The sequence below is a fragment of the Rhipicephalus sanguineus genome, chromosome 1, assembly GCF_013339695.2.
Source record: "Rhipicephalus sanguineus isolate Rsan-2018 chromosome 1, BIME_Rsan_1.4, whole genome shotgun sequence".
Lineage (NCBI taxonomy): Eukaryota > Metazoa > Arthropoda > Arachnida > Ixodida > Ixodidae > Rhipicephalus > Rhipicephalus sanguineus.
The window spans coordinates 196,252,425-196,280,334 of record NC_051176.1 but is presented as its reverse complement, the minus strand read 5'-3'; the positions used below and the strand labels follow the sequence as shown (position 1 = coordinate 196,280,334).

General features: G+C 46.2%; 1 protein-coding gene across 1 annotated transcript in view; it reads left to right on the top strand.

Moving 5' to 3' along the window:
• The window catches only part of LOC119405018 (sulfhydryl oxidase 1), an 83,157-nt gene extending 55,616 nt beyond the window's left edge, over window positions 1-27,541 (top strand). Inside the window, exons 10-11 of the mRNA XM_037671767.2 lie at window positions 993-1,343; window positions 27,182-27,541. Coding sequence (XP_037527695.1) covers window positions 993-1,343; window positions 27,182-27,297 — 467 coding nt within the window. The 3' untranslated portion in view covers window positions 27,298-27,541. The remainder of the gene's footprint in view (window positions 1-992; window positions 1,344-27,181) is intronic.
• The last annotated feature ends 369 nt before the right edge of the window (window positions 27,542-27,910 follow it).

Here is a 27,910-nt window from a genome sequence, read left to right as displayed (position 1 = left end):
TTAGGCCCATATACAGCCACGTAACACCATCATAGCTCACATCCCTTACATACCATTGTAAACCACCGACCATTGCTACACTTTTATCATTTTCATGGCGCTCTTTGGCCACGCATGGCCCTTGCGCCATTAAAACCCACATATCATCATCCAAATCACCACGCCATAAACCCAAAGTCCACGGCCATTGGCTGATTTGAGCATCGTGAGCTGCATAGTTACTCCAGCCGCCACGTGCCCCTGCGCACGCTCGCAACCACACTGAAAGTAAGCCGCGTGCTCGAGGAAAAAAGAATAAGTGCTCAAGGTCAGGACGCATGCTGACGAACGGACGCATCTTCTTGTCCCCTTGTCATCTCCCCCCCCCCGTTTTGTGTAGATTTCAGCGCTTTTGCTGATATGAGAGAGAAGGCACTTAAAGCATGCAACAAATCCCTGTAACTCCGCTCGTATCTGACAGATTCTAATCATTTTTACGGCAGTCGATTCGTGAGGCAATAAGCTCTTTTAATGAAGCCATTCGATGATTACTTGGTAAAGTATAGGTAGTCATCCTTGATTATGAAATTTCATTCACATTTGCTCAATAAGCCTTGGTGGTCTTGCATCATATGACTGACTATACGCATGATGCAAAGTCTGAAGCTGGACTTGATGACAGCTTTGCCTTTGAGGAGCTTGCTTTCAGTAAAGCAGATCTCTGTTTCCAGCTTCATGGCCACATGCATTGATGATGAATGAGCACTAAAGGGTGCTCAAACAAAGGCACCTAAAACCATTACATATCTGTTTCTTAGAACGACACTTAATTGTTTTCATGTGTGTATGGGCAGCACAAATAATATTTGGACCAGAATTAAACAAAAAAAATTTGCTACCCTTACAAGATGTGTGGTAGTTAGTTGTAGCCATTTACATGCTTATTAAGGCAATTTATATTAAAACTCAGGTTGTGACTGTTACCATTGATGTTTCTTGGCTTCCTGACCCAGGCTACCCACTTGGAAGAGACAGAGCCGGTGCCGATGTGCTCCAGGCTGTCAGGAGCTACGTGACCTATTTTTTCTCCTGCCGCTACTGTGCTACCCACTTTAGCACCATGGCAAAGGATTTGGACTCTGAGGTGCAAACGTCACATGATGCTGTGCTCTGGCTCTGGCGAGCACACAACAAAGTCAATGCACGACTGGCTGGGGACATCTCAGAGGATCCACTGCACCCTAAGCAGCCCTTTCCTCCACGTACTCTGTGCAGCGACTGCCATGATGGCACCCACTGGAATGAGCAGCGTTCACTCAACTTCCTACTGCACTTCTACGCACCTGATGGCCTAGTGCCTGTCGGTAGGTCTCCCTTGGTTCCATTGGCCCTGGGGCTGCTTGTGCTTGCCCTGATGGCCACCGTCTGTGTAAGGCGCAGGCTCTGCCTGACCTTCTGGAAAGCTCTACACAGGTGGCACAGGCTGCCTACTCAGTACTCATCATACGCTGCGCGATTAGCTTAGTGGATATAAGGTGAATCTAAAAGCCCCCCTTTTTCTTTTTTTGGTGCACGAGAATTGAGAGTGTCATTAATAGCCCTCTGTCCCACACCGAAGTATGTAGAAATGATTTCCACTTTCTTTATGCAGACTTATACGCTTAAATACGTATACTCAAGGGCATTTATGGTTGACCTTAAACAAGCGTTAACTATACAGTCTAATTCAAAATGACATTAAACAGAAATATTGTTTCACTTGTAATAGTAACTTACCCCTTCACAATATAGAAACACCACTCTTGCGTCTGGAAGGTGCTTGATAAGTCAGCAAAGCCGTAAGGAGGAAAGACAGTTGGCAGTGCTGCCTTGAAGTTGCTGGGCCAGCTTGTCTTGACATCATAGATTTTGACAATGCCTGCTAAGGCCTATATAATTTTTATCAGTGAAAATGGATTACACTGTGCTCCGAGAGATCCGAAAACCATGTATGGCAGGTTTCACAAACTTTTATTCAGCCAGCATGGCTAAAATAGGGGAAAAAATACTTTGAAATCCGTGTTGTCACATTGGTGTATTAGCATTCTGGTTTTGGTAGAAATTTTGAAATTGGAACACCTTCATTTTCTCTTCTAGCCATAAACTTTTTCTTGTTAAAGTGACAGTAGAGTTCTCATTAAGTAATTTATCAGACTCAACTGATTTAATGTTTCACTTTAGTGTCCCTTTTAGCCTTGGAGTACATATTGCTTAAAGTTTTGCTCTATGATATACTGCTCAAACACTCATACATAAAAAATGTTGAGCTCCTCTGGCCCCACAAACTTGCTGACAAATAAAGAGATTTCATTAATTCGTTCTCCTATCGGCCCTTAGAGTAAAACAGAACTGGTAGGAGAAATAATTCTGGCAATTATTTTGAGTCTTTGCCAGTGCTTAACCGCTTCGCTTTGGTCTACTGCAGGCACATATGAATGGATTCAGTTCTTCTCATTGCTACTTTGTCATTGCAACACATTTCATATATGTAATCTGCACCACACTTCTAGAGTCTTTCATGATGCGATCATCTTTCAAGATGTGAGCATTGCTGTTCACTTACATAATGCATTATTTTGTCAGATCGAGGCTGTAGAAGAGCATGGCACACATACTTTCTGTATAATATTGCAGTTCCATCTATGATTGCCTTCCTTTTTCATTGTTGCATTACTAAGCAACATTCCTTTTTTCTTTTGTGCAAATGTTTTTGCTCATGTGCTTAATTAGGTGAGCTGTGATTCTTGCAAGGTTCAGAGGCATATTAATTTGATGAGTCGAAGGTCTGCACTGCTCCAATTGCTTTCACATTTTGTCATTAACAAGTTGATCAAGCTTGATGTAAGTGTAGCATTCCCTTCCTGAACAAATGACTTCCATCCACAGGACATAAATGGTGGGCAAATTGTTGCTTTTATATTCAACATGATGCCCGAAAATCTTGCACCATTAGCGAAGGTATAATGGAAACAGAACAGAAAAATGGAAATAATTTATTTTCTTTTTTTCTACCTAATCCCGCATAAGCAGTTCCAACATGTAGCATTGAAGGGGCCCTACAACACTTTTTGAACACGGTCAGAAGATGTTGCCGATTGGTAGCCGAGGCTCCTGTGAACACGTGAGCCAAACATTATGGCACAGCACGAGGCATGTAATCCACAATTAAATTTCAAAGTCAGCTATACAGTACCCAAAATCAAGCGTGTCATATGCCCAAAAGCACACGGACACGGCTATCGGCTGACTTGAGCACCGTGAGCGGTGATGGAAAAGGTGTTGTAGGGCCCCTTTAATATGGGGTGTTTTAGTTGTTTCCATTACGCCACATGACAAACAAGTGTGGTGGTCGTGGTATGAAAGATTTTGACTAATTGCGAAAGGCGTATTGTGAGCGTAGAATAGAAAAGATTGGAATAGTTTTTCAATATAGCGACATTGGTCCCTACTTCTACCATGGCCATTAATGCTTGTATATTAAAAGTTCCTAGAGCCTTTTTTTTTTTCATTATAAGTACTGTTTTGTAGTGTTGCCTTTTCCAATACTAATGCTTTCGTGTGCTTTTAGCACTTATCCAAGGGTCAGAGTAATGGTCCATCAATGTTATGAAAAGAATCAGGGGGGGGGGTGATAACACTAGCAGATAGCATTGCTACAATATATTGGTTCAGGTTGTATAAAGTACACTGTCTTTTTCATGCTGTTGTCAGGTGACAAAATAATTGCCCTTGACATTTCGTCTGCTTTTTGTTGATATCCTCTTCGATATCCATATTATCCAAAAATAAGAGATATAGAAGATATCTGTTTTGTGCACTTTGGATATTTTTTTATTGGTATCTCAATTTGCAGCAAGTGAAGATGAAATTGGTATCAAGTTTGCAAAGTTCTCCAGTTCAGTTCAAAGTTTGCTTGTTTTGTTCCCCTTATCCTTTATAATGAAAAATGCAAAGTTTGCATTAATGGGTTCATCCATTAAATTGCTTGTTGAGGCTCTGGGATTGTGACACATTGCTTTTTTAGAGCAGATGAAGGTGAACTCCCTGCTAATTGTAAAAATTGTACTGAAACTCTCCTTCGCTGTCAAACTTCATGAACCATCATTCAGCTAAATCTAGCTACTTTCGAACTGTTTTCCATAGTGTTTCACTGCAGTGGACCTTTTAGGCTTCTCTAGTCATTAATATGTCTTTTGCCATTGTTGGCATGAGCAGATGCAGTTGTCTCATTTTTCATTCATTAAGCAGTTGTGTGTTTTGGCTGTGATATGTCTGTGCTATGCAGCTGATAACTTCTTCATCACCCTCTGGTTCATCACGTGATGCATCTAGATACGTGGCCAACTAATTTAAGGTGAATTCTGTTTACTCCATGGCATCATAAGTTTTGAATAATTCAGAAATTCTTAATTATTAAAAATGAATGGTTTGGATAGGGTTACATTGGCTTTGATTTGAAATATTTTCTGTTTAAGAGTATTTTGGTCTTGTTTTTAACTCTTGAATAAGCAGCCAGAAATCATTATCAATAACCGTTTTTATGTCAATTTAAGCTTTTCGACATGAAATAAATGATCTTCTGAATGCTTATGAAAACTGATCTTGAATAGGAGGTATTGGTGGGCTAGTTAGTTGCACATGATCTTTCATGTCAGCTGTACTTGTTTGACAACAGGCTTGAGTGCTCTATAGCAGCAGGCGTGGATCTAGGCTTGATCTTTGTGTTCAAATGCATAAAGTTGTTTTCCTTTAACCCTGGTTTGTTCTACGTCCCAAAACTGGTTATACATGCAGATTTTGTTTGTGCCATCATGTCTGAACTAAATGTGGCATGTATAACAATCTACTACAATTGTGAGATTTTCAGCATTTATTAAGGACCCTGTCCCTATAGTGAGCAGGATCATGTGGGCAACATGATGCTGGCTGCCTTTGTTCATTTATCTTGTCCACACAACTGAAGCCAGTCCACCCCTGTAAATTGCAGCACCTTTAAGTTGCTTAATTTCATGTCTGGGACTGACCCTAGTCAGCGAAGCAGGTGTGATTAAGACTTTTCCTCAGTGAGCAAACAAGCAAATTGTGGCGGTAACAAGGGGACTTTCTGTGGTAGCTCTACTTGTGTACAGCCATCATGTGCTATGAACGAGATGGCAGACCTTTGATTCTTGTAAGGCTAATATAACAGCGTGTGTGTGAGTTTCACGGGATGAGCTGTCGTAGAAGCATGCTGTGTCGTGGTGCAGGTCTAGTAACTAGCAAAGCAGGCTGCATTATTGTGACGGTGTACGTCCAAAACCATATTTCCAGCTTTCTCTGTGCAGTGCCTGTTGTCAGAATGGCTCGACCTATGTAACAATGAGCATTGTCAGCAAAATGAACCCTGTTATTGTGGACTAGTTACTCAGTTGTGGTGTACTGCAGAGGTGCCTGGACCACACATTTATCGAAGGGGGAACAAGCGGCAGGTGATCATTACATGTAAAGGCTGCACTTATTCTGTACAAATGGTGTTTGCCCTGCTTGCTCATATTTACCTTGATTTCTTGCTTTTCCTCACCACCTCTTAGCACGAAACCATGTGCTTGCTTTTATATGTTGTCGTCTCCTGTGCTCTGTGTTTTAGCATTGTGAAAGCTTTTTAAAAGGACTGCATGCTGTTGAAGGGGCGTGATGCTTTTACCACAGAAACTAGAGCTTTGACAAAAATAATTTACAGTCATGTCATTGTGTAAAGCAGTCTGAAAGCATTAAATTAGATTTTTATTCCTGAAAATAGTATCTAAATAACCACAATGCATGTGAAATTTTAGGACACACTTTAATCTTAAGCAGAACTGCGAGGGAAGATGGAATATATTTGTTTAGATTGTCTATTTTTGTGAGGAAAGGAACAAATAAGAGAACCACTGCTGGCATTCTAACCTTCTTATTACGAGGTTGTGCATGGTTTAAATTTGTCTAGAACTAAGGACTCACACTGACACATTGATGTGACTATCTTTAAAGACCCCAACCATCCACCTCTGAAATTTTAAGTTACTTCTAGAGACATGGAAACTAATTCAGTATTGACTTTAGTACTCATAGCTGCAAGCATTTACATGTTTTACTTTAGTGTCAGGCATTTTATTGCGCATGTCATTTTTGTGAAGCAATTACTCTCATTATCTTACTGCAATAACAACAGCGCTAAAAAAGACAAGGACCAAGGAAGACACGACACAGGTGCTGAACTTCAGCGTCTGTGTCATGTCTTTCTTAGTCCTTGTCTTTTTTAGCGTGATTGTTCTTGCATAATGAATTCCAACCAACTAGCCCAAGTATCTATTCCTGCATCTTACTAAGCTCAGTACTTTTTTTGATGAGTGGATGATGTGCTGCCATTGAATTGCCATTAAAGGTGTTGACTAGACTTTTGCGAAACAAAGAAAAGACTTGCAGATTGCTTCCAGGCTTAAAATGACAAAAGGAAGGAAAAAATAAGGTGCTAGAAAATAAGCTTGAACACTAATGCATTTAGGTTTTCCTGTTCATCTCTGGTTCTGTTTCTTGTTCAGTTTACCTACAGGCAGGAGGAAGCTGAGCTTAAATTAATGGGTGTTATGGTGCAGCGCCTGAATGTAAAGCCAACTAGCTCAGTGACACAGTTCTAATTAGGCAGCAATTCTGATTACCGTTAAGTACCACAGAATTGTCCAGTTTTGCACAGGTGCCCAGTACATTTCCGAAACTTCTGAAAATTATCTGCTAAGTGCCCACCCTTCCAAAGTGCCAGCATCAGCCCAAATATTCACCTCATTGCGGCCATTACGAGACTGCCAGGGACAATCCGCTAGACGCACAGTGCACTCCTACGCCATTGCCAGGAGGATCGAAGTCATCGAGTGGCAGCGCACATCGTGAAAGAATGTTGACTGAACCTCTCGGCATTTAGATATAGACAGAAAAAGAATCCGCGAGTGGGACTCCAAGTATGACGCCCGTAAAGTCCTAAAACATTGTGCCCCTTCCCTGACAGACACACTGAACGTTTTGTTGCTTCAAATATCTGTGAGATGCATTGTTTATTAGCAACATCTTTCAGCAAGGCCCTGATAAAAAGGGTGTTTTAATATTCTCAAGATTTAACATTCAGATCCTTCGGTGCAGTGAAAACTCGGTCCGAAGAAATCAGATTTTACGAAGTTCGCGATCTAACAAAGAAATTTCCATTGCCCGACAAATACGTATAGGGCTAAGTGTTGTCATCAACCCAATTAACGAACAAATATTGCCACGAAACCCGATTTAACGAAGCTTTTCTTGAAATAAATGAGTGAAAAAAAGCTGTGATTTCCTCCCAATTTTGACCGAGATGGTTTTTTATTCGAGCGTGCGCTTTAACGCCATCCTGTTAAAACATCTAGGTGCCTTAGCTATGGCCCTAGCTTTACTTTGACGAGGCTGCTTGCCGCACACATGCACGGAACAACGGACTCATTCGTCGGTAGCGCTCTTACGCACTGGATGGTGCTAGAGGTGGTGGTGGTTGCCTTGGTTATTTCATGGTTTATGCGAACGACAGCACTGATCATCTCCTCGCATCTTTCTCGCTCGGCCTGCTCGCACAGTCGCTGCATTCGTTCTCCATGTCATCGCATATCAGTAGCCTGTCATAGCTTCACATGACCGTCTACAGTCAGCGTCCGGTTTTTCGAGGTCCTAGGGACCTTGAAATCATGCGAAAAACCGGGAAAACGTATTCATGCCTTTTTATTGCGCTCAAGTGAAATCGCCGCAGCTACGTCCGAAACAGCTTTAGTGCCTCCCAGTACACTTATCAGGCATTTTGGTACGCGCCCACACTAATGTGAATACATTCGGTACCTGCCGCGAACCCCGCTTAACTACGTACCAACCGCCAATTGCAAATTTGCATCTCGTGATGAGCGCCGCCCATACCATCAAAACGCGGAAAGAAATACGGCTCTATCGCATGTAACGTTTGGAGACGATGGCGCAGGACGCAAAGGCTGGCGGATGAGCGGACGACTCGTCCTCCTTTCCCGGATGCATGTGCGCTCGTAAACGATGCGAAAAAAGATCACAGCATATCCACGGGGTGAATGATGATGAGTCGGGCGAAGCTCCGGAGGGAATCATCAGTAAACCGTGAAACTCTTCCGTGAAATTCGCCCAGTACATCATATAAAGAGTGTGAAATACAGCGGTACGTGAGGTTATTATCGAACCAAAGTCGAACACACACGTCGCAACTGTAGCCAAACGAATGAGCGAGAAATTCCCGCTCGAACTGCGCGTCGGCTCCAATTGAATGTGAGACCGATGGCGCCGCTTGGTCGCGGCTTCCCGCGCTCGAGCACCATCAAGGTCTGCCAGGCGCCGCACTCGCTTCGCCGCCGCTTCTCGGGCTCGCCTTTCGGGGTCCGCTGCTCGGAGTGCATGTTGCGCCGCGGCGTCATTGGCGCGCACCGTCACGGGATCCGCCAGGCGCCGCGCTCGCTTCGCCGCCGCTTCTCGGGCTCGCCTTTCGGGGTCCGCTGCTCGGAGTTAGAGTGGTTCATGGGGGGGGGGGGGGAGGGGGAGGAAAAGGGCGCTAATTTCTGTCTGCCCATTGGCGACACGGCTAAGCGCCCTGTAGGGGTAGGGGTAAGGTGGGAATAAAAGAAAAGAGAAAGAAGTGATAGATGGTCGGCAAGAACGACGAAGAGAGAAGAAGACAGGAAAGATGGGGAGCCGGTCACAAGAGTTCACGGCCCGGACCACGATTCAGCCAACCACGATTCAGCCAGGGGCACGATACGCGTCGATGACGAGGCGGCGAAGGCCCCGTCGATGAGAGGCGCACGACATGGCGGTCAAGGCAGCCGTCACGGGGCGTCGATCAGCGAGAGGCACGAGGAGAGATCCAGGGCGTCGCGGAAGATGCGACCGTTCTTCGTGAAATCCAGCGAGCAACTCTCGGAGTTCACGTTGCGCCGCGGCGTCATTGGCGCGTATCGTCACGGGATCCGCCAGGCGCCGCGCTCGCTTCGCCGTCGCTTCTCGGGCTCGCACCGCGGGATCCTGGCGACGAGCAGGAGCCGCCGCGGCCCTCCGCGCCCGCCGCTCCGCTTCGTCCATGCCCCACCCAACGTTTATAGATGGCCCCACCAACGATCCGACACGTACGGCGACGATCCAGGAGACTGAGAGAGGCACTCGTTCCCGCGCACCCAGGCACAGCCCACGCAGCAGCCAATCGGAGATGGATGGATGGATGGATGCTATGAAGTGTGCCACCAGGCTCGATAAAAAAAAAAAAAAAAAACCTTTACTCTTCTTTTTCTTAGCGTTGGCCTAGTGTCTTTACTTCAGTTAAAACTATTTTACTCCATATAAAAAAAAAAGAACTTAAGTTTTCAGCTCCGTGCTCTGCCCTTTACGGCAGAATGTCCTTATTTTTTTCCAATATTTATTTTTGTTCTTCCTCTCTAGTTTTCTGCCACCAATACTCTAACCGTCTCTTACTTATTTCAGTCGCGGGTGTGTTCAGCTTTCCATTGTCTCTAAAACCCAAGGCGTCATGTAGGCTCGTGCCCAAACGTACACCTGGGTGGATGTCTGAGAATGGACGAGGAAGAGATTAAAAGCTTGGGTAGTGATCATAAACGAATAACATTACAAATGGGATATAAAACTGGAAATGAGAGCATAGAATCAAAGTCTGGCACCTCGTGCTTAAATGACAAACAAATAATAAATATAGCCACAAGAGTCGAGGAAGAAAGATCACAAGGATCATTGAATACCATCAATCCAAAGTAGCGGCACTTCCACCGCCATCTAGTCGCGATTCACACAAGCGCACTATTGCACACACTTCTATTGGACCAACGCCATCTAGGAAATGAGACGAGAAATGGTGATGACGACACAGATTGTGTAGAGCGCCATCTAGAATATCATCACTCAACTGCAGTTTGTATGTACTTCTATCAGACAGCGCCATCTATTGTACTGTTCGGGAGATACTGCCGGTTACGCCTGACGCCGGACAAGGTTAGACTACGAGGAGCTTCGCCCCTAAAATCTGCGCCGACAGGCAGCATATGCTGCCGCGTGAGCCGACCGTTCCTAGTTGTGTGCAGCACGTCGCCAACTAAGCTTACGTATACGCCGTCACTGCCGGGGCGCTTGCTATACCATACGCACGCGTTTGTGATGAAAGTGTTCGTGATGCCCACTGCATTCCAGACCGCACACGGGCGCGGCAATGGCGAGCTGCTTTCATTCGTGAAAGCAGCGCGCGTCTGTGCGGCGCACTTAGCGGTCTCGCACTAAGAGGCATCATCAATGACGGCGCGGCACATTTAGTGCGCCCACAACTGCGCTAGGCTTCATGGCAGTAGCTCCGGATGCTCTCGCGTCGAATAGGGCAGCCGCTGTGCGCAGCTCCAACTTCAACACACAAGAATGGGCAGTCCAGCGGGCCCGCGAGGCGGCGTTGAGGCAAGGCCTCGAATAGAATCACTAGAAAAACTCTAGCCTCGAAGTCCCCTCATGGGAGACCTGAGCCCGGGTTATTAAACATCGCCGGATTTTCAATAAAGTTGTTTCCATCCATTCATGCATTACCGTGCAGTTAGCTCAAGACGCTTATCAGAAAGGGTTGTCAGCGATTAAGTCGTACTGGCGCGTTTGCCACCTGCCGCCATCACGCCTCCGTGAATTTCCGCTGTTGATCCGTTAAGATATCGCCGCACTGCGTCGCGATAGTGGCTCCTTCGGATTTCCGGTTTGCTTCACCCCATAACACTTGCGCATTGCGGCAAAGCTGACTTTCGGACACTGCTACGGCCGCAAACAGATCGACTCGCGAAAGCGCTGGTTCGAACCCAGGAAAGAGATGATGGACGCGGTAGAGGTGGGGGCTTCAATTAATGCCATCTCAGACGTGCAGTTTGGACGGAAAGTCCGAAAAATCGGACGCCGAAGAGTTTCAGCGTCCGAAATTTCAGACGTTTTTATACATTGACGTCTACGGGGCTTGTGACGGCGCCGCGAAAGCGTCCGAATTTTCAAGCATGTCCGAAAAATCGACAGTTGACTGTATCTGGTCGGCATCACTCGGACATGGTATCCCCCATGCCTGGGCTGCCCTCGCAGACTTTTCAGACGCGCAGGTGCGGGGTGCTGGTAAAAATAATTCTGTGGTATCTTTTGGGTGTCGCTACGTTACAGTATTAAAGGACAAAAAAATTGCTTTCTTGATTTTACAAAATTTCTGATTTAACAGAATAATTCAAGCATGGTCATCGCTTCGTTAAATCGAGTTTCAGCTGTATTTAGCATTTCTTAACTTTAGGAGGTTCTTGTGTAGTATATAGGCATCTTGGCGGTAGCACAATGAAAGTCTTGTGACCTTGCTGCCTCTCTTTCTTTGCCTCCTCATGCTGTTGCATTTTGTGTCCAGTCTCCAGCTTCTCTTGTCAAATTTAGTAGGAGACAGCCGCTTAAAGCTTTGTTTTATGATGTTATATGGTGGTTGATTTATTAATTAATGGTTGTGCTTAGGGGCTGTGGTGAACTAGAAAATATGGAAGGATTGCTTATTGACAGTTTAACTCTGCCTACCAAGTTGGAATTTATGTTCTCCATTACCTGTATGCTTAATGCTGTTTTATTGCTGATAGTGTTATTAGTTCTTGCAGGGAACTTCATTAACACAGTAGCAATTGTTCTGATTGTGTGCATTTACTGCTGTCATTGTGTTATGTGCATATAATTCCGCTTTTTGTCTTTTATTATGTGTAGCAGAACTTGAACATTTCTCAGTTATCTGGTTTTTTATTCTCCTCCACTTTCTAAAAATGTTTCCAATGACACCTGCACTACAGCTTCACATTTAGTAATACTCTGGCTCCGTGATTGTTTAATAGACTACTCATGAATCGACGAAGTGGTTTTGTCAAATCACTTAAAACTTGTAGTATATATAATACCAAAGTAGGCTGTATCAGCAGGAGCTCGTAATCGACTTTGTATAATCTTCCTATTTATCATTTGTTTAGGGGAACAAAAATGTGGAACTTGTGTATTGTGAAGAAAGTAGTTATGATGAAACATAGGGCAGCAGGGTTCAGTGCTGCGGAAATCACAATGCTTACATCTCACTTGTTCAGGTGTAATGAAAAGGTAAAAGTACTGCAATGTGTTTGTGCAAACATAAAATGCTGCAGCAGGCATGTGTGATGAGTATCAAATAGCAGCCTTTATTGTTTAGCAGTTCAAAAGGCTGTTGTTTTGATCCATGCTTATGCAGTTTACTTGTAGGTCTTGATGTAGGATCAGCACAATAGGTGTCTGGAAAAAAGGGGGCCTGTGTAACTGCAGAGAAGTCGTCTAGATATATTTTTATAAGCAGTGTGATGAGTGGACATGTTTCATGGGTTTTATTGCTGTGCATTGAACTTAAAAAGACCCTGAAGTGTTTCATTAAGATGAAAGGAGTAGTAGCTATGCTGGCAGTGCTAACGAACCACATATGTTCAGAGTTGAGCCTGATGCATGTGAACTCTGGAGGAAGGTGCCATTCTGCTTTGTGGGCCTAGCCAGCTTGCTCCTTAGTTTAGCGGTCATCTTTCATATAACCACTTTGGGGTTGTTCATGTTCTAGTGTTTGTGTACCTCCTACTGGAGAAAGAAATTGAATCTACTGTAAATAAGATGGCCTTTAATCTTACACATACATACTTGTATGGATGTTCATGTACATAATGTGAAGGTTTATTTTTCCATTGGATGCGTGTTACCACTTTGATCGGCCCTGCTTAGTGTTCTAAAATGAGCATACCGATTCCCCCCTCTTCCCCCCCATGCCCCGCCACTACATTGATTTGCTGTCTCTCTGCCCCGGCCATAATACGTGGCCCACGATGTTCTTTATTGAACACCCTCTCATGATGCAATAGTAGATTATATTACTGCTTTATCAAGGGGAGTGTGATACACTGTAGACTGCTTATAGTGCAAGTACTCACAGTGCAGACTGGTGCATGGCTCATATTTGTAGTAATAATCTGCCTGATGTCATACTTAGCTGGTGATGTACCACTTAAAATCCTATGCGCAGAGTGCTGCTAGAATCGTTCATTACTTTAATTAATTGTGAAAGTTTATTGCTGGGAGTGAGCCTAGTATACTGCTCAAGGAGACAATGACATGGTGTAGCATCAAAGGGCACTTGTTATTGGTAGGGAAAGCTTTTTAGGGTACGATCAAAAATTAAAATAAAAAGTGGCGTATCTGATCAAAGATATCAAATATGATGGTGCCTTATATTCAAAAGCAGTAAAAAATGTACTAATTATGGACATATAGTATTCTCATTTCACAGAGGCCTTTGCATCACAGTTAATGTACTACTCTGCTTTTCAAACATGCCTGTGAAGAGAAAAGATGCTTGGTATAAACATTCAAAGCTTTCCAGCAGAGTGATCACCTAAAAATAACAGAGTTGGAAACAATATCAGAGTCACACATGTAGCTGGTCACCACTATTAAATTCAATAATAATGGAAGATGGGCTCCAATATGTGAAATCTTTCTCATTGTGTCAGCTGGATAGCACAGTGAAGAATGTGGCTCAGGGACTGAAGCTATCACTATGGTTTCACTTCTGAAGAGACAATGATGAACAACTGAAAAAAAAAAAAACTAATCCTGCTGAAAGTTTTATTCCTACTAAACGCATTGAATAGTGTGGGTAACTGTGAAGGATGGATTGTTGCATGAGTTGGTATGACAGCATAAAAAAAAAAGAGCACTAAAAAAGTAGCGCTCGTGCTGTCGCCTTTGTTTCTCTTGTGTCCTTGTTTTTAGGGCTCTCTTTTACAATTGGGTAACTGCCTACAATGGCAGCCAATCATGTCTTGTGGTGCAAGCATACATAAAGGGTCTGTCTGTAAAGTAATGAGACTGGGCTTGGTGAAAAAATTTATTGATCCGATCGGTGCATATTAATTAAACTCTTCAAAATAGTTTTCTTGGGCGTCGGTACACGGATTACAACACAATTGCCTTACTGCAAAGGCTCCCCAAAAGTCAGCTGCCGTGACTTTACTCAGAAACTCTGTGACAGATTGTTGGATGGCTTTAACATCGTTGAAATGGTGACCTTTCAGGCTTCTCTTGAGATTTAAGAGCAGGAAGAAGTCTCCCAGGTTCACATCAGGGCTGTATCAGCCCTGATGTGAGCCTGGCAGACATCGTCCTGTTTCCAAAGCTCAAGAGAAACCTGACAGGTAACTGTTTCGACGGTGTTGTTGCCATCCAACGGGCTGTCACAGAGTCACAAGTGTATCAAGAGGTACTGCAGTTTTCCAAGGCTCAGGGAAGGAGCTATTTCGTGATAAAAAAGGATCTGTGCCCACAGGGTGTGCTTGTTAAGGAAACCATCGCAGCGATGCACTTACTATTTCCTGCTGTCTGTGTACATCGCTGAGGGTTTCAGTTCCAGTGTTCATTCCAATGAGGCCGGATATGTCCATCTTACTCTGTCATGCAGAATAGTCTAAGGTGACAAAAAAATTGAATTCATCTGTCGTGACTCATCTGTGCTACTAAGGAAAACAATGTAGGCTTCACAGCCCAGGTGAAGTTTCTAGACATAAAATGTAATTATATAACTGTTGGTATATCCTTATACAGTATGTATTCTTGTAGATCTTCCAACATGCATTATAACCAGTCTGCACTGGCTCACAAGAGTTTAGTAATAATGGTAGTGGTTGGTGTGAAGATCTGATAGCAGATAATTAAGTCAGAACATATTTTAAAGAAATGTGATATTGACAGTTATTCAGCTCACTTTGTTCTGCTGGCATTACCACTAAATGGAGTTCAGGACTGAGTTTTGTCATTTGTGCTGAAAGGGGTTTTGCAGTCAACTAAACGACATGCTGCCTCAGACTGGTAGTCTAATGCATTATGGTCTGGAGCAATACGAATTCCTTGAAGTTAACGCTGCCAAAAAAAAAGTAACTACTGTTTAGTTGTTTCCTTCTTGTAACGTCAGCACTCCCACCTTTTATTGATGACAATAAAGCTAAAATGTTGCTATCAACCCTTGTAATGTTTCTTGCAGACGATGATTGGACGGCTGTGTAGTGTGTAACCACCAATCTTTCCACCTGTTATTTTTTTTTATGAGGAAGTACTTCAAGTTCTACTTTGTGAACTTGATGTTGGAAGTATGGGAAAGGGATTTTAAAGGGGTCACGAACCACCTCTCAGGCTTGGTGAAAAAACACATCCTGTGGAAAGCAGACACTGCTATGAACAGCTCAGCCAAATCTAGCAGTCATGCACGACAAGGAGAGTTTAGAAGCGGAGCGAGCAGAGCGCAAAGTTGCCATTTTTTCAGGCGCCCTCTTTTCATAAGAGGCCTGTGCTCAGTCTCTTCGGAGCTGCCGGCGCCTGCTGTTTGATGTTGAACAGCAGATAGCATGCTATTGGCCAATAGCCGACCTAAATCAAGAGCGGCATTTGGATCAAATGCGCTTCTTGCCACTGGGTGCCACCACGTGTCGACGTGTGTGCTCCATAGTCTGCTAACGTTACACAGTGAGCCACACTCGCTCATAGGAATTGCAACCGGAGAGGGTGATCGCATTTCATCACGCACGTTCAAGATCATGACGGGTACTGGCATAACTTCTTTCCCCCATACCATCCCTCCCCTTGTAGCTTCCTGCGCCCTCGTCGGGATGAGAGGAGAGAAAGCACTTAAAGCGTGCGACAAAGCCCTGTAACTCCACTCGTTCTTGACGAATTTGATAAATTGTTGCGGCAATCGATTCGTACGTGAGGCAATAAACCCTGATACTGACATCATTTGATGATTACTTTGTAAAGTTAAGGCCTTTAAGTGCACGCTCCTCGTATGTGTAGTGTGTGCTCCAGAGTGGTGACATAGATGAGTGATGAATTGTTACCAGCACATGCAAATTACCTTGCCACGTACAACCGCACCTACACCGTATGCGACCCCTTTCTGTTGCCTTCAGCACTAGCTTGGCGGAATTCCAAGTTTAGTCTGATTTGTAGCAGACAGTGGACATGAGCCGTGTAACATGGTCTCTGAGATCATGTGTGTGAGGGGCAAGCCGTACATGAACACCAGAGGCGTAGCCAGAAATTTTTTTCGGGGGGGGGGGGGGGGTTCAATCATACTTTATGTATGTTCGTGCGTGCGTTTGTATGTGTGCGTGCCTATATACGCAAGCAAAACTGAAAAATTTCGGGGGGGGTTTGAACCCCCCCCCCCTTGGCTATGCCCCTGATGAACACCCTTTACTGTTTCTCATGTGGCATCATGCACAGAGGCTTGATGGAGTCGCGTCGCAGAAAGACGTTCGTGTTGTCGAAGTAAACACAGGCTGTTCGCGGGCAATACATAGGGGTGTAGGTCGAAGCTGGTCCAGCAAGGAATTTAGCCTGTCTAGGAGCTGCGATACTGCCGGCGGAGTGTCTTACTTGGTGCGAAATTGGAATGCGGATTGATGACCCATAGAGCGTCTTGGCTGCACTGACTCTGAGGTCATCCTTGATTGTTGTTCGCACTATAGGGCAGCTTTCCCACCCAGTGCTGTCTATCAAGCGTGACGCTCAATGACGCCTTCAGTTGCAAGTGGAGATGTTTAATCGTGCTCAACAGTGCCGTGGTGTTATGAAGGCGCGTGCCGAGCAGTAGTTATGCCCAGAGGGTAACTGCACCGCAATAACCCGTAGCAATAAATGCTTCCTCCACTGTTCCGGCCGTGATGTCTTGTAGAGGGGTCGCCTCAGGCCACCTTGAGTACTGGTTGACACACGTGAGGAGGCACTTGAAACCTTGGCAGGTGGAAAAGGTCCCACCAAATCAAAATACACGTGGTCGAAGCGGCTATCTGGTGGCCGAAACAGCTGCACCGCTAAACGCGTGTGCTGGGTCACTTTCACAGCCTTTCAGGGATGGAATAACTCTGTTGAACCCTGGCCAGACGAAGTGGCCCTTGATCAGCCTCGGTCTCGCTCCGATGCCTGGATGGCCGAGCCCCTGTAGCGAATCGAATATTCGCCGAAACTGGTGGGGCACGAACGGGCGAGGAGCTGCCTGCGATGTGTCGCAGGTGAGCAATGTTGTGTAGGGAAGCGGCACTTCCGCTAGCTGGAGCGACGAGCCTTGCCGCGGAGCTCGGGGAGAAAGTTCGGAAATTAAGGGAAGTTGCTGAAGCTCACTTTCTGAGTTCGAGAAACTTTTGCTCTTGAAGACGAAGGTCGATTTGTGGTCAGTCAAAATCTAAAAAGATACAGCCTTCAAGAAACAAAAAAAAAGAAAAACAGACATGCTTGACAGCATCTATGGCCAAAAACTCTCTCCCGAAGGTGCCGTAGCGAGCATCTTTAGGTTTCAGGTGCTTTGAGAAGCAGCCCAGCCATTTCCAGTCATTGCCATCATGCTGCTGCAGTACTGCACCCACTGCCGTGGTCGACGCGTCTGCCAAGGCGGGCAGCGGATGAATCATCGACACTGCAGTCGCCAACCGCGTTTTGGATTCCTGGAACGAGTGTTCGTGCTCCAAGGACCAGTGGAAGGTAGGCGGTTTCTTGGATTCACGACATAGCAGGTCGGTAAGCGGCTGGAGAACTTGCGCACAGGGTGGTATGAAGAGCCTGCGAAAATTTGAGCCCCAGAAACTCGCAGACTTTCGGAAGGAGGTTAGAGGGGGAAGTCCTCAATTGCCCACACCCGTGACTCTTAGTGCTTTGGTCAATTAGGGCGAAATGCGATGGCTGAGAAAAATCCAGGGTTTCTACTGCAAAAGTGCATGTTAGGGGCTTTAGTGCTAGGTCGTGTTCATACAGTCGCCCAACTGGAAGGCGAAGGCGCTCTTTGTGCGGCTTGAAAAGAGAGTGCAGTCAAAGCATACAAAAATGAACGGGATTCCGCGCATAACCTGATCAATGAACATTTTTTACATGTTTGCGCTGCATTCTTCAAGTCGTAAAGTATATATGGGGACGATCTCAAATAGTCTAAATGGGGTGATTGCTGTCTTCGGAATGTCACCGAGTTCGACAGGAATTTGGTGGTACGTGGTCATCAAATCTATCTTGCTGTATATTTCGGTCCCTGCGAGACGAGTGCCGAAGGCATGTAGAGAAGGAGATATTGATACAGAGTGGTGACGGCATTACCTCTCCATCTGGAGGAGAGACGAATGACGCTGAGCTGAAGCATCTGTTCGAACTCACGGCGGGCGACTTCCAACCTCATTCCAGCAGGCCTCCGTGGACGGGCGGCGGCAGATGGGCCGGTTGTGGTGATATGATGCATAACCTCGTGTTTCAAGTGCAGCTGATCAATCCGTCTCTTTCATTTTCCTGTGCAGCCCTCTGCCGTTTTGGTAGGGGTTTGGTAGGGGCCGGGAGAACCGGTATTGTCAGAAGCAAAGCCTCCGTGATGAGATGTTGGCGACTTTTCCGCAAGGGGAGAGCGCATGCGCCGGGGCGTCGTGAAAAAAGCGGATTCGGGGCTTCGTGAGTTGCGGGTACTCAGCAAGCACCTAAGCACCTCATACATAGACACTGGCAGCTCATCATTTCGGTGCCTTGTGATTTTCGGGTACTCGGGAAGTACCTAATTGTACATTGAGACTGGCCGAGATACGCCAGATGAAGTGAGGTTGGACTGCGGGACAGGTACATCGAGGGCTGTGACGTTATGCTTTGGGCGTAAATCGCGAATACTCACATCCAGGTTAAAATGGTTGAGGAACTCCTCCACAGTATGGCAAAGCTGACGTCGGCGATTACGAACACCCATCTGTGCAGGCGGCTGAGTCCGATGTTGCGGTCTTGCCGCGTTGGCGATCTCCGATTGTGGGAACGATAGTCAGCTCCGCTTTGGTGTCGACGAGGAGGCGGATGCCGGTGATACGCCCGACCACGAAGAAACGGCGTGAACGAGGTCCGAAGTGTAATGCCGCCGTTAGCGACTAGCTGGTGCGTTTCCCGTCCGTGAGCAGGGCTGAGTGCAACGACTGGCTTGTTCGCGGAAGCGACGGTGGTACCAGCCACAGCGCGTACTCTAGGTTCACTGCGAGACTGTGAAGCCGAACGGTTTTATTACACACATTTAAGCCGAAGTTGGTCGTCAGCGTTGTGGCGAGTCGTCAGCATCTCAAGTGCACTAATATAAGGCGGCCCACTGTTTCATCCACGCGCGATAGTCGGTCGCCTGGCTCTGAGACTCTCGCAGCGGCGATGGGTAGCTGTGCCGAATACATGTAGTCGCAGATGCGGTCGGCGAATGCAGCTAGCCGATTGAGACTCAATAGTACCTGTGTACTGACTATGGGAGGAGTTGCAAAAGCAGTTGGCGCAAAATTAGAAGCTGGCTATCGTTTGTAGATTGCTTACCGAGTAACTGACGCATCCGGTGCAGTAGTTGTGAGGGTCGTTGGTCACCGAGTTCCTCGGAAAGGAGCTGCTCGAGCCTACTCTGTTGCGATGACTCGAGACGCTGCAGGGCCGTGCGTTTCAGGTCGTCGTATGCTGTGGCAGAAGGCGTATACCCGCGAGGAAGTCGTCTACAGCATCGGTGATGTCGAGGGGTAGCGCGGCGATGACGTGCAGGTACCTGATGGGCATGAGTCTAAAACGGGCTCCTACGTGCGTAAACCAAACTCGTGGATTCTTGGGCCAAAAGCTGGGAAGCTGAAGCTCTGCGGCGATGACCGGAGACGCAATCGTGGCGTCGTCTCTGTCAGCAGCACAAGTAGTAGCAGCGTCTGGCCTGGCTATAGTAGTCGAAAAAACCTAAATGTCCTGGGTCACCACTTGTCGGGAGTGCAATTTAGTGTAGGCCTAGGCAAGAAATAAGCGTGTTGACAGCTTGAGAACAGAGAGCAGACTGAGATTTATTCAAAAGTAAAAACGGTCTGCCGAGGTCCGAGTGGCTGTAGAGGTATCTGTCGGTGAAGCTGCCTCGACACTAAGAAGCGCTCTTCCTCGTCGTTTTTGTTCCGTTCGTGTTTTTTTTTTCTTTTTTTTTTTTTTGCGCTGCTGTTTGTCAAGATTATGTGCCAACAAGCCCAACTCTCCGCTTGAACCAAGAAGGAATAACGACCCCACGGCGAGGGAAACCGGCTTTCTGAGAAGAGGGAAAAATTTCCTCGTAAATCGCTAAAAGAACGCCGGTCCGTTGATGGGTACTTGACCGGAACGAGAGAAAGAAGCGACGGACGGTCGCTGCAGTATTACAGAACCGTGCACCCCACAGTCTTATCGTATATACGAGAATGTACAACGCCATTTGTGTCGCGCGCACAATCTGATTAGACGAGCCTCTCGCCGTAAGGACAACGACGTCATTCGAGAAAGTAAGTTTACATTTTGTATCGCTGCAAGCGATATAGATTGATGGCAGTGATACATCTGGTGAAAAACTGTTAAGCATACTCTGGCATATGCTGGTGTGTTATTGTCAACCTGACTTAGATATTACTTGAAGTTTTGCAAGAAGCCATGGTTTCTGATTACGGCGTCCTCTGGGCATCACATACGACAATTACATACCTGCCAAGTCTCCCGGATTACCCGGGAGACTCCCAGATTTTGAACGTTTCTCCCGGTTGTACGGGTCATAGGAAAATCTCCCGGAAATCCGTTTCGCCCCGCTCGTCCAGTGCTTTGTCTAGCCACATGAGCAAAGTTGTCTGGCCACGGAGTAGAAAGGATTGTTCTTCTTACCTTTTTAACGATGGTAGAAAGGTTCAACTCAGTTTCATTGCGCATGAAGTAGCTGTGCACTTTGTGCCGCAGTGCTGCCAACGCAAACGTGTCATAGCGCTGCAGCCACGTCTTGCCTGTGATGCGTACATAAAAATACATAAAAAAGGTGTGGTCTGTTTTCGCTAGGAGAGAGCGCTCACAAGAATTATGGCGCCAACACAAGCTCGTGATGCAGGTGGCTGTTTGATGTCGTGACGCGAGGTGGGACGTTTCGCGTACAGATGCGCTTCACGCAATTTAAAAATTGATGCTAAATGTGTTATAGGTTATATCAGCTGTTAATATTTCGTAGATGATGCGTTTGTGTACACACAAATCTATCCCACAAGTTATCTCGCCTTCGAAATTTTGTGTTAAAGCCCAGCACTTAAAAGGGTAGCCGTTACCGATGTATGTCGAGATAGCACGTTCGCCAGCGCTCGCCACCGTCCCCGTCTCAACGGCGCCCCTTATGGTTCCTTGCCCGACGAAATAACTGGTAAGCAAGCGACTGCAGGCCTCGCACGCGGAGCGATGTTATCGCATGTGCCCTTCGCGCGACGGTGACGGCCGGGTCGTTTCATCTCTGCTTCAACCGCGTTCGTCCCTAGCGCTAGCGCGCTTTTACTCGCACGTGAAACAGACGATGCGTAAGCGATGTTAACGGTTTGGACTCTGTACACGTCAACGGCGACCGCAAAATTCCGCTGACAGTGTCCATATAATTGCTATCGCAGTACCCCCCCGTTGAGTAAATCTGCCGGATTCCGTTTTTCCAAACTTGGCAGGTATGCAATTAGACTAAAAATATTCGCACTGATTTGTTGTCGAACTGCAGCGCACACGCAAGTCAAGGTCAATGTGCTGCCTCTTCCTTGCGCGCTTAAATTCAACAATTGGTCGATTAGTGCATCTAGCTGAGATCCACACGTTTTGTCACCTCAGCATCGAGCCAAATTCAAGTCGAAACTAAGTTAAAAAAAAAAAGCTTTTGATGTAATTAAATGAAGCAAGTACTTCAGATGTTAAAAAATATAAAACACTAAACAGCATCCGTTTGTGATGAGGGAGTGGGTAAATCGCGGAGGCAATAGGTGTGCGCGCCTGCGCTAAACACAGTGTCACTTGTTGGCCGGCACTGCTTGTAGCATACGCATTCCTACATTCTGGTATATGTGCACTCTTTGTCAAATATGCACGAGCTATGTTATTTTTGACCGCCTGGCTGGCTGCAGGCTGGTGTCCGTGGTATGCCACAAGTTCCAACGCTCTGTGGGATGAAAGCAGCTGGCGTGTTTACCATTTAGGTGTCTGAAGTTGGTGTGAGCACCACGGGAATCGAACCACGCAGCCGAGCTTCGTTCATGGGGAAGGCGCGGAGTAGCGCGCATACACTTTTGTCAAATCTGTACATCTACTATCGCGCATTCGTTATGTGTATTTTCCCCCCTTCCAGCTTATGCAAGTACGCCACAAATACCGTGACTGCGCTCACCGTAATAATTGAATTCTGTGTAAGGATAACGAACCAGCGGAAATGCAATTTCTGGTTGCCTAAATTGCAGTTTGTTGGAATAAGCGGTGTTTACGCTTGGCGACTGGTAATTTGGTTTAAATTATCTGGTATGGCGCTCGCACAACATGGAAGAGTGCGTCGCGGGGATCACATCAAGAACGGGTGAAAGCCCGGAGTGAGGCGAAAGAACAGATGTTTACCGCTTCCACACTGTCGCTTTCTTCTCTCGAAGGAAGAAAGCGGCAGTGCGGAAACGAGATGCGTAACGCTTAGAGGCCGCTTTCCATGCGTGTGCACGGGATCGACGTTGTCCACTGACCTGCACTTCCGAGGTATTTGTTGCATCGTGTTTTTTTTTTCTTTCTTTTTGAACCTTGTATGCTTCCTTTTCTCAATTTTTATATCGTACCTGAGCCTTAAAGGACGCCAAAGGGAAGCAATATATTAGTCGAGACTGACAAATTATATCCTGAAAACTTTAGTGTCGTTAATGTCACCATCAGGTGAGAGAATCAGTATCAGAAGTTTCACTTTTAAATTTTCCTCCAAAATCTCCGATGGTGACATCACGGATTCATAATATTGTTTCGTATTTTGACCACATTGGCTCAACGAAATTTCCTGAAGGGAGTGTCTAGCGTTACGTCTAGACGTAACGGTACGAGCCGGTGCAGTTACGTCTGGACGTAAGAATAACGAGTCTTAAAAGTTACGTCCAGCATAGCAATACAAATAGAGCCCGTTAGACCCACCGAACCGATTGGCCTCAGTGGCGCAGCGGCTAGCGTGTCGTGCTCGGAACTGCGAGGATGTTGGTTCGAACCTCGCTGCTGGTGCTTTTTTTTTGTCTCAGGTGTTGCTGAAGTCTGTTGCCAGAGAAGCGCGACGCGGCTCTTGGGTTACGTGCGCCTCCGCCTGCCCCGAACGGGGCAGGCGCGCGGGCTAAACAGCGCGTGGCCGCGACAGCGGCCAGTAGCGCGTGACCGTGACCCTGCCAACCGGCCATTGAGCGTTAGCGAAATGGCCGCACTCGCGAAGCGAGGGCGAAGCCACGATTAGGTTGCCGCGCCCGAAGGGCGCAGAGGGCCTTCACTGAGCAACAGGAAAATAATGTACTCACGTTGGTGGAAAGCCACATGACTAGAGTCCCTAGATTTTCCCTGCTCTTCAACAGGGAAAAATCTAGGGAGTTTAGTCTGGACGTAACGATAGCGGTGACTACAGTTGCGTCTGGACGTAACCCTAGCAACAGCCTTTCCTGAAACTTGGTATGTTGTCTCTGGCTCCCTCGGAAGACAGTGTGCTTCTTTTTTACCGACTAGGAACCGCCTATAGGCCCTAGTAGCCGCCGTCAAAATCTATGACGTCACGGCGACTGGTACGGGAGCTTTAAGGTGGCGTCGCCACCCGCATTTTCTTTTGACGCGTTTTCTCTATTATCAAGCGTCTTCTCGCAGCAAGCGGGGTGTCTTTGGTATCTCGAAAAGAGTAATTTTACTGATACGAGAAAAATCGTTTTTCTCCTTAGTGTCCCATTAAAAGGCGCGAACCGACGATGCGTTGTTCAGTAGGTGTTGATTTTTGGTGGCCGTAACAGTAGTTAGCAATGCGAACGTCGGGACTATATTATATGATAGGCAGGTCGATATATGCTTCACGCGCGCTAAGACTAAGACGCATATTCTTTGTTTTGTAATGGAGTTGCCGAGAATGAACACCTCTTTTATTGCGATAGCAATTATATGGACAGTCTCGGCTGAATTTTGCCGTCGCCGTCGCCGCCGTCATGCACCGTATATGTATAAGTATATATATATATATATATATATATATATATATATATATATATATATATATATATATAAAAGCCCCAAAGAAAAATAATTCAGAAGAAACCTTCCAAAGCGCGGAATCGAACCAGGGACCTCTTGCTCCGCACCGAGTGGCGCTTACCACTACGCCACGAAACGCAGATCCTCCGCCTAGCTAACGGCGAGCGTTATATACACACCCTTTACCGCTGGACGAACTCAGAGACGGCAGGCGCTTCTAAGCGTTTCTTCATTACCAGCGAGATGGCGCTAGGAGGGCGACGGGCGCATTTAAAAGTCGTCGGCGAGCTCGTTCGCTTCTTCTTATATTTGCGCAGGGAGAACCTTGCCCTTCCGCTGTCTGCTCGCGCGGTTTTCTGGTGGTGAGGGGAAGAATATATTTCGAGCTTTCACTGCTTTCACCGTGATGTCCGCGCTCTTGTTACGGAGCGTACGAAAGTCACTCGAGCTCAAGGGACGCCGCTAAACGAACCAACAGAAGATGAGCGCGAACTATCAAGTGTCACAGCTCGACACTTGAAGCACGCTAGTTTCCTTCGCTGCTTCGGCCGCCTTTGAAACAGGAGCGCTGTTCAAACTGAGAGTATCCATTGGCGTGCGTCATTTCGTCTAGCATTAGTTTCTTGCTATCGCATTCGTTGCTTCGCCTTTGCGGCGAAACTGTGACTTTTTTTTTTTTTGGATCTAAAACCAAAGATATAATCAAATTTCCCGTTGGCGGAGTTGCTGTAGGTTCGAAAAGCCACTGTTGGGCAGTGGGGTGGTATACAGTAGGACCATAAAAGTGGGAATTACCATATTGAGTTCTCGATCAGCTCTGATGTGTTCGTATAATTACGCGATTCCACACAGTGTTCGTCCGATCAACCTAGAAGGGAGAGAGCAGCAGGCTGGCCAGACACTGTTGTCTTGAGGGGTTCAGTATTTACTGGTCGAATGGCCCAATGTGCTCGCCATTAAAAAGTCCGCTTTTATGATTCACTCAAGTTGCGTTGCTTTTTCCGACCTTTTGGTTGCATGCAGTCCGCGCCACGTACTAGAACAAACTTATATAAGCTAATTTATCCGCGAAAGCTGCAATAATGCGAGATTGAGGATGCGCGAGAACAGATAAAAGAAAATGTTGCGGCATATTCCTGCATGTCGAAATATGAGCAGCGAAGTTTTCGTGAACCAAGTTAGTGAAATGCCACGCAAGTGATCATATACTGCACAATGTTTTGCACAATCGACATTACGTGCCTGCCACCATTACATCGACTCCGGAATCGGCCAACCTACTGCAGACACTGTCTCGAGGGTCGGCACACAATACTAAACGGCATATAATGAGGAGAGCACGACCAAGCAGATGCGCGAAACCACGAAACCCGGAAAGGTCGGCATAGAGATGCTTGTTTCATTAAATGTATTGCGCTTTTGATGAAGTATATTTGTTGCACTGAGGATATTCAGTTGTCGTTTGTTGCTTCAGTGCGGAATTCCGTAGACAACGGGGTCAGCAACCGGAACACTTGTGAAGGTAGTTCAGGTGGAGTTATCATACTCTTATAAGCCGATTCGAGTGTTGTGCGTATGAGCTATGGTTGGCAAGATAGCAGCAACCAGCAGTACGGTCAGGAAAATTCGAAGGGTTCGCAAAGAAAGCCTTGCTTGAAAATAGATTATAACCATGCATTACCACGAATGTTAGTGGTTCCTGGTATATAGCAAGACAAGCGTTGTGAGGCATAAAGACGATCAATGACACTCGACTTATAGCGCCTTAACGTGTATCAAAAGAACTGATAGTTACATGCACCAGCTATCTGTCAGTCGATTGTGCCAAAGAAAAAAAAATTATTTGCTAATGAGCTTCATCCGTTTGAACGATATGTGCAGTACTCACGGATTGAAACGCGAACATTTAAGGCAAGGTTATGCACGCACTTTCGTTTCCAGCGTCTACAGCCCGCGTCATATCGGCGCAACTTTGACTCGCACGCTTACACATTACTTTTAGCGGCCAGATTTACAGCGACATGACGCGCTTATTACGAATCATTGCTCATAGCCAGCGTTATTAAAAAAAAAGTATGACGCGTTTCAATTCGTGCGTATCGCGATTGTATAGGTGTACATCTTGCTACCGTGCATAGGTGCCTATGGGGTTTGTACGTTTCCGTTGTTTCACTTCTTTCTTCGTTGTTTTCCAGCGTATGTGATAAATATACGGTGCGCATATAACTTTGTTTGCATTAAAAAGATTACTTGCTTGTCTGCTAATCTATTCAGACTTTCGTTCCGTGTCATTTCGCGCTATTTCCTCCAATATACCCATCTATGGGAATTATACCAAATACCAGCTCGCATGAATGCGGTATTTGTTTGTTGCTCCTTGTAGTTTCCGTGTCGAGTTTCGACATTGGGAAGTGCAGTTGATGTAGCAGTATATGGTCCACGACATCTTGTGCCTGAAACCAAGGCGCCGCCCCCTTCTTAGTTTGCCTTAAAAAAAAAAAAGTTTATCACTTTTTAATTTGCGAAAGAGCGCAGATGCTAAACATGCATGCTGCGCTGCTACGTAGAGCGCCTTTCTCTTGTTACGGAGCTCTGTTCCTTAACAAATTTAACCTTGTTTGTTCGTGTTGTTACCATCTTTAATTGTTGATAGCCCCACTTTGTTGCATTTTTACAATACGTATGCATTTACCATTCTGTAAAGGCGGGCGTCTACGCACTCAATAGTGGTTAAAAGAGAGAGAGGGACACGGAGGTATGAATGAAGTGGTGTCGCCTATCGAGGGACACAGTTGCATGGGGAGGCGATGATGCTATAGAAACATGGGCCCGCATGGTTTATGTGATTCCTTTCCTCCTGTACGGGCAGTGTTGCGGCTCGAGTGATATAACTAAAACCGTAAAACCGTAAGAATGAATAATCCTGCTGTAATTTAAGCTCGGTTACCCTGCCCTGATGAAATGGACCAGTCAGACCGGTGGTGATTGCTTCGCGTCCTTCTGGCCCTCGCAGGAAGCCCTACCTCCGACAGGCCGGACCTTTCGTTGCTGGCTGCCACGAGCGGCGGTACACAGGCCTGGTGGTCCTCCCTGTTGTTCTTGCTGGCAGCGGTCTTTCCGGCGCTTTAGCATTGCGCAAGGTCCTTGCCTTTCAAGGAGCTCCACCCGATATCCTATTTTAGCCAAGACGAACAATGGGTTACGCGCGCATAATCACATTGCCAAAGCAACATACCTAACGGTTCACGCACGAGACAGGCGCGATAGCTGATGTAGTCAGGTAAATGGACGTTCAGGTAGCACGTCGTGCGCATATATATGCAAAGCCGAAACTTCAGCGCACGCGTTTTATATTCATGTTTGTGCGCACATTTACACCTACGACTTCGCTTTTTTGTTGTTATTGAAACGTAGTGGCATTATTTCGTATCAGTGTCCCGTGTGTTTTTCTCTTTTGTTACGCACTGGCCAGTGAACTGGCGCGGTGATCGCGACTTTCCACGAGGTGTGTGTCCTAAAGGTAGGTCTCCTCTGCTTCTTTAAAAATTATTCTGCATTATTCTTTATCGTCATGACGGCTCTGAGTTCTTGCAGACGCATGTGTAGACGTTCCCAAGAACGTCCCGAAACCTAAGGATTTAAAAATTACTACGTGGCTCATCATCCACACTGATAGAACAGAAGATTAAGATGGTAACGTGGACCACTACGTTGGGAACGAGGGCATTCACTTCAATGTTGA